Source organism: Echinops telfairi, unplaced genomic scaffold, assembly GCF_000313985.2.
Source record: "Echinops telfairi isolate 266 unplaced genomic scaffold, ASM31398v2 ScPeMD7_60;HRSCAF=208, whole genome shotgun sequence".
Classification (NCBI taxonomy): Eukaryota; Metazoa; Chordata; class Mammalia; order Afrosoricida; family Tenrecidae; genus Echinops; species Echinops telfairi.
This window is the reverse complement of record NW_022103958.1, coordinates 1,545,950-1,553,878: the sequence shown is the minus strand read 5'-3', so window position 1 is coordinate 1,553,878 and position 7,929 is coordinate 1,545,950. Positions and strand designations below refer to the sequence as shown.

Sequence of the window (7,929 nt, the reverse complement as noted above, 5' to 3'; positions counted from 1 at the left end):
CTGTGATGCTCACCTTCCCGACATGATCACTGAAGGCAAAATGGGTGCATAAGCAAATGTGGTGAAGAAAGCAGATGGCGCCTAGCTATCAAAAGATATAACATCTGGGATCTTAAAAGCCTGAAGATAAACAAGTGACCATCTAGATGAGAAGCAACAAAGCTCACATGGAAGAAGCACACAAGCCTGTATGACCATGAGGTGTTGAAGGGATTAGGTATTAGGCATCAGAGACACAGAACAAAAACACATATTAATGTGAATGAGGGGTAGTTCAGAGTGGAAACCCAAAAAGCCCATCTGTAGACAACTGGACATCCCCTTACAAAAGGGTCATATGGAAGAGAGCACTAGTGAAGCATACAACCTTCCCCTTGTTCCCCTCACCCCACCTACATATCATGATTACCCAATTCTACCTTACAAATCTGGCTAGACCAGAGCAAGTACACTGGTACACATAAAAGCTGGAAACACAGGAATTCAGAATTCAGGACCAATAATGAGAGTAGTGATACCAGCAGGGGGAGGGGATGGTGGGGAGAGAAAGGGGAAACCAATAAAAATGATCTACATATAACCCCCTCCCAGTGGGGAGGAAAACAAGAGTGGAGGGAGACATTGGTTAGTGTAAGGTATGGGGAAAAAATGATAAATTATAAAGGGTTCATGTGGGAGAGAGCGTGGGGGAGGGGCAGGGATGAGGTGATAACAAGGGTTCAAGTAGAAAAATGTTTTGAAAATGATGATGGCAATATATGTATAAATATGCTTGACACAATGGATGCATTGTGATAAGAGCTGTATGAACCACCAATAAAATAATTAAAAATAAAAAGAATTAGTTTCAGAAACTCAAGAAGCAGGTCTACACTGTCCTAAAGAGTGATGTTGAGTTGGGAGGCACTCAATGGCTGTGCATTGTAAGATGCTGCTACAGAAAACTCAAGTGTGTGTTGCACTGATGTAACCATAGAAGCAATAAAATGAAGCCAAGACTACTACTAACTAAATTCAGTTCTTGTGGCTTATTCCATATGTTCTGCAGGATGGTAGGATTTTGTATAAAGTAGGAAAGGGAAGTTTCTTAAGAAATATCCATGTCATTTCAGGATGTCAATATGAGCTGCAGCTTACACATTTAAAGCTGGGATTTTGTTTCCCCATGATGTGAAATTAGTGAAAAAGAAGACCGTCTGTGAGCTGGATTGATTCTCTTGTACAAAGGATCATGTTATACTATGGGTTGGAAATGACATACTAGAGCTTAATAGCAACAACAGCGTGAATTTTAACAGGAACTATGTTTTCCTTTCCCATTATTTCCCCAAAGTTAGCTATGGTATTAGTTGTATTAATTTCACGTTTGCATGCCATGGAGATCAGCAAAATCATTTGTGCCATACAGGTAGGTAGTATTTGTTTTAATTATTTATATTTGTTTTTCCATAGAGACTAATAATTGTTTGGGGGACTCAGGTCCCTTGAGCTTAAATTATAGTATAAAACATCTAATGCTACATTATCTTCATCCTGAACATCTTTAGTTCCAGAGAAAAAATGCCTTCCAGTCAGGTTTGTAAGTTAAAACTTGATTCTAGTTATTTAAATATATAGTATTTAAAATAAAAATATTTTGAAAGATGTCTAATTCTTCTATAAAGAACACTTAAGCTGAAAAGAAATTTATAAGCTTTATCTTCTTTTTACAATATGTAAGATCTATCTTGTTTCTACTATAAGTAAGATCTATCTGTTTTCTATAATAGGTATCAGCTCTTTTCTAATCACTGTATATTTACACAGAATTCCCTTTTCTGTGTGCTTATTTAAAATATTTCTGTCTTTAGATTTAAAGTATGTTGTTAGGAAATCAGTACAAATACTTGGTAACACCAACACTAGTGGTATCTAGTATTGTGTGTTAGAAATGCTGAGTAAAAAAACATAGTAGATCTCCCCGCCCCCTTTTACCCTCCTGTTTCCTCATTCTTCCATACAATTTTCCATAACTGAATCTTGAAAATATAACCACATATATATGTTCCCTAATTGTTTCTCCAATCATTACATAAATATGTATATTAATTTGTCCACAAATATTAATTTGCTTGAAAGGACTCCTGGACTTCCAGGTATTTATGTTCAGGAAAGCATATAGTTCTTTTGAACAAATGATTGCCTATTCTATAAACTCACCACCATTAAGTTGATGCCAACTAATAGCAACCCCATACTATAGTATATACTATAGCCCTCTCTTTATCCTATACATCTAGATCCAGAAGAAACTATGGTAAACTTATATAACTCTGTACTTTAGGTTTGGCAAAGTGTTGTATGTAAGCATGTATCACTGCGTGATCTGTAAGGGACTGTGGTGGCATTGCATGTTACACATTTCCTGCTAAGCATAAGATCAACAGAATAAATCCTCAGTTCACCAGTGAAAGACATAAATCTTCTTTAAAGATTTACAGTTTTAAAAATACTATATAGGTACATTATGAGTTGGATTCCACTTGATGGCTCAGGATTTGGCTTGGTTCATGCATGCATATAATTGGGGTAATCAATCCATACTTTCAGCACAATGATCTTTAAAATTACCCCAAGGTGAAGAGAAAATACCAAGCTGAGCACGTTGCCAATACTCTCTCATTCTGCTCTCATGCCTTTGAGGGTAGAAAGGAGGGCAGAGGGTAAAATCTCCCACTTTCTCTATACCTTTTCTTTAAGAAAACCCTGGATCTTAGCTCTCACAGACATACAGAGAACAGGTAACCACTACTCCAACCTACTTCGTGAGACTTTGGGAACACTAGTAATTTTTACTGAAGTTATAGTGATGTGATTTCTATATTCCAATCCCCTTAAGTTTTTTATCTCTTTCTATACCAACAATTACTTCTGCTCCCAAGGACCACCTTTAGTTTTATTGTTTTAATCAACAATGACATATTAATTTAAATTGTATCCTGATGTTCCAATATTATCATTCTGCACACCAGATCAACATTTCATCTAGTTTATATGAAATTTTTAATATTTTGATATCATGGGTATATTTACAATATAGCAATGTGCATACTCTACCAAAATAACGTTGATGTTTAAAAATATTTTCACAACAGCTCACTAAGCATAAAATTCCTAAATTCATTTAGATTTTACTGTTGCCTAGTTAATATTGGACATACACACTTTAACTGCTTTTCAGAGAAATTTATAAGACAATGAACATTGTTAACATTGATCATTTCTCTTGTACTTTAGATAAATCCTTGGTTAATGTAATGAGCAAAAAGCTAAGACATTCACTATCTGCTTTCACATAACAACACGTGTGGAAAAAGGTCTTTTGAAGCCTCATAAAGCAAGAATATCAACCTACTCTACAGCATTACAAACAAAGATTAGCTCTTTTATGGAATACTTATGTCAACCATAACTGGTATAAAAATATATACATATACACATGTATCAAGATCACATACCTGTAATGCTAAATGGACACAGATTGTTAAGATTTTTGGATATAGGCGATAGCTTACAGTGCTGTAAAATAAAATACTGAATGAATTTCAAAGGGGTATTAACTTATCAATGTATTAGATCATTCCAATCTATTATGTACATAAATTCTGAGAATCAATTGAGACTTCAGATGATAATTACTTTTGATCTGTAGCATCTAAAGAGATTTTTCTTTTAAAGATTTTGAATATGTTGATTTTATTTCCCCCTTAGATATAGTTTTCTTAAAAAAACACAACTATTTTTCATATCAAAATTCCATTTTGGAGACTTATGTATAACCTTTATTTCCTTCTAGGAAAATGACCAGACATTTAATTTGCTTCGCCATATCTGAAATATATTGGAAAATGGTAGAGGAAAACTGCACCATGCTGACAGAGTTCATTCTCGTGGGATTATCAGACATCCCTGAGCTGAGAGTCTTCCTCCTTTTGTTTTTCCTTCTAATCTATGGAATCACAGTTGTGGGCAACCTGGGCATGATTGCATTGATTCAAGCCAGTGCTCAGCTACACACCCCAATGTACTTTTTCCTCAGCCACCTGTCCTTCGTGGATTTCTGTTACTCTACCATCATTGTGCCAAAAATGTTGGACAATATCATAAGCAAAACTAAAACCATTTCCTTTGTGGAATGTATGGTACAATTCTATTTGTTTTGCTTTGTTGCAATAACTGAAGTCATCCTACTGGCTGTGATGGCCTATGACCGCTTCGTGGCCATCTGCAACCCACTCCTCTACATGGTCACCATGTCCCAGAAACTCTGTGTGGAGCTGCTGTGTGGCTGCTACATGTGGGGAACTGTGTGTTCTCTGATCCACATGTGCTTAGCTCTTGAGATCCCAGCCTATCACTCAAACGTGATTAACCATTTCTTCTGTGATATACCCCCTCTTTTATCTCTTGCCTGCTCTGATGTCTCCATGAATGAACTGCTGTTGTTCATTGTGGCCTCTTTCAATGAGATCAGCACCATTGTGGTCATCCTCACCTCCTACTTGTTTATTCTCATCACCATCCTGAGGATGCGCTCTGCAGAGGGAAGGCGCAAAGCCTTTTCCACCTGTGCATCCCACCTCACAGCCATCGTAGTCTTCCACGGAACCATCCTTTTCATTTATTGCAGGCCCAGCTCTGGCACCAGTCCAGACACAGACAAGGTAGCCACGGTGTTCTACACGGTAGTGATTCCTATGCTGAACCCTCTGATCTATAGCCTGAGGAACAAGGATGTGAAAGAAGCGGTCAGGAAAATGGTGGGTCCCAAGATATTTTCCTAAGGAAGACTTTCTTAGCAGGAAGCATGGTTTTCACGTGGAATGAAGTGGAGGTTGAATAGCCAACTTCACTTTTGACATGGCAACCTTAGTCATGAATGTAGTAGTTAGAAATAGTTGTTTCCAATTCACTTTTCTCTATGTTTTTCAAGGATTGAGTATATTTAACTAAATGTTTCCTTTCTTCAATTTTTTTATATATAATTAAATGGAAATGCTGATATATATATATACATTTAGTTTGCTTTCAGAATTTCAAATGGAGAATAGAAAATTCTTGTCATTCATTTTTTATTTTCATATTAGAAATTAGGATTCCTTTCAAAAATGAATTCCTGGTTTTAGTTTGTTATTTTACAAAAAAGAATGTTCATCTGTAAAACAGTTTGTGTATAAATGTATAAGACAAAGAATCTATACGTGGATATATTTAAAAATTAATTATGTCTCCTTGTTTTATATTTCTTGCTCATTTCCTACATCTTTTTTAAAATCCGTGGCTCTTATTGGTGCTGCAGTTTCTGGAGTTTTAGAATTTCTGATACATTCTCATCTGAGAAATGGAAAAATTATTAATAATTATTTAATAAGATTCTTAGGAATATTAAGCTACACCTAACAAGTGTCTGTGGTACTGTGGTGGCATGCACGTTGCTGTTTTTCTGGCAGCTCTACACCAGTATCTTAATAGGAACAAAGTCATCCCGAGTAGAGAGATTTTAAAGGAACTTTAATAGTAAGACAAGAAAAGAAGGTTTGGAGGTTTCTTCTAAAAATTAATCAATGAAATCATATGGATCACAAAAGAACACCAACAGACTCATTTTGGGGTGCATATCACCAAGTGGGATCTATTGCAATTGAGAGTATTAAACAGAATACATGTGAAATAATAAAATGATATTTTTGTTGAATAACGGTGGTGATAGAGACGGTCATGAAAAATTTGGTATAGATATAGGAAGTTTAAATGATGCAGGCCACGTAAGACATAGTGGTCACTAACTACAAGGAAGCTAATAGCAACCAATGCCCCCTCCCACCCGCCACGCACACTCACATTCAAGTCACAACCAAAGGCCATTTTTCGTTGTTGCTGTTTTTCTTTTGTTGTTTTGTTCTGCCCTCTTTTTGTGCTTATTATTGCCTCTGCATGTCTGTCTAGATAAGATAGACAGAATAAACAATCCAGAGGAAAAAAGAACAGGACAGATGGTTCCGGGGGTGACATGGTGGAGGGGAGGCAGGGAAAAGAAGTGGGTGTTAACAAACCTAGGGGAAAGGGAACAACAAGAGATCTAAAATTGATGGCAAGGAGGGCATAGGTGGGGTTTGAACAAGGGCAATGGAATGGAGAGGAATTACTGAAACGCGAATGAAGGCAAAAATGATATTGGGACAAGAGGAAAGTAAAAGGAAATAGAGAAAAGAACTGGGAGGCAAAGGGCATTTACTGAATAATCTATGTACATATATTTATATGTTAAATATCAAGGAAGCAGAGAAACAATGGGCCTCTATTCAAGTACTCCCTCAACTCAAGAACACTGTGTTCTAAAAACATGCCATTCCATGATGCTCAACTTTCAGACACAATCGCTGAAGACAAAATGGGTGCATAGCAAATATGGTGAAGAAAGGTGATGGGGCTCAGCTATCAAAAGATATAGCACCTGTGGTCTCAAAGGCTTGAAGACAAGCAAGCAGTCACCTAGGTGAGAAGCAACAAAGTCCCCATGGAAGAAGCACACCAGCCTGTGTGATTATGAGGTGTCGATGGGATCAGGTATCAGGCATCAAATACACAGAACGAACAATCATATCAATGTGAATGAGGATGAGTGTGAGTGGAGACCCAAAGTTCATCTGTAGACAATTGAACATCTCCTGGCAGAAAGGTCACAAGGAAGAGACGAGCCAGTCAGGGTGCAGTATAGCACCAATGAAACATACAACCTTCCTCTAGTTCCTTAATGTGTTCTCTCCCCATCCCCCCACAATCATGATCCCAATTGTACCTTACAAATCCAGCTAGATGAGAGCATGTGACAGTACAGAAAAGAGCTGCAAACAAAGGGAGTCCAGGACAGATATACTACTCAGGACCAACAATGAGAGTAGTGATACCAGGAGGAGTAGGGGAATGTGGGAGGATAAAGGAGGAACCAATCTCAATGATCTACATATAACTCCCTCCCTGGGGGACAGACAACAGAAAAGTGGGTGAAGGGAGACATCGGTCAGTGTAAGACATGACAAAATGATAACAATTATAAATTATAACGGTTCATGAGTAAGGGTGGGGGGGGTGGGAAATGAGGAACTGATACCAAGGGATCAAGTAGAAAGAAAATATTTTGAAAACGATGATGGCAACAAATGTGTAAATGTGCTTGACACAATATATGTATGCATGTATTGTGATAAGATCTATATGAGCCCCCAATAAAATTATTTTAAAAGGAAAAGAAAGAGTTAGTTAAAGAAACCCACAGGGGCAGTTTGACAATGTCCTGAAGAGTGGGCATGAGTTGGGATGGACTTAGTGGTTGTGGATTTTGAGGTAATATTATGGAAAAGTGAAGTTCGCAATGCACTGAGACGACCATGGAAGCTGTAATAGTGGATGCACACACTACTACTTGTTAAACTCACTTCTTGTGGATTATTCCATATGTTCTGCAGGATGGTAGGATTTTGTATAAAATTGGAAAAGGAAATTCCTTAAGAAGTATTCATGTCATTTCAGGATGTCAATATGAGCTGTGGCTTACATATTCAAACTGGGATTTTTGTCTCCCCATGATGTGAAATCAGTGAAAAAGAAGACGCTCTTTGGGCTGGATGGACAGGGTGATTGCCACAATAGGCTTCACTGTAAGTCTGGGAAGCAATTCACAGGCGTGGGCAGTGTTGCATCCTGTTGTACATAGGCTCATGCTGTACTATTGGTTTGAAATAATGCAATAGAGCCTAATAGAAATGACAGCATGAAATTTAAGAGGAACCATGTTTTCCTTTTCCATTATTGTACCGCAAGTTAGCTTATGGTACTTGTATTAATGTTGTTTGCATGCCATGGAGATGAACAAAATCAATGTGTCTTACA

General features: G+C 37.4%; 1 protein-coding gene across 1 annotated transcript; it reads left to right on the top strand.

Moving 5' to 3' along the window:
• Window positions 1-3,887: 3,887 nt before the first annotated feature.
• LOC101658685 (olfactory receptor 5L1-like) lies at window positions 3,888-4,823 on the top strand. Its single transcript, XM_004708386.1, has one exon. It carries the CDS (start codon window positions 3,888-3,890, stop codon window positions 4,821-4,823), a length of 936 nt encoding a protein of 311 aa, XP_004708443.1.
• The last annotated feature ends 3,106 nt before the right edge of the window (window positions 4,824-7,929 follow it).

Coding starts and splice junctions, on each gene's coding strand:
- LOC101658685 (XM_004708386.1), top strand. CDS start 3,888: ATGGTAGAGGAAAACTGCACCATGCTGACAGAGTTCATTCTCGTGGGA.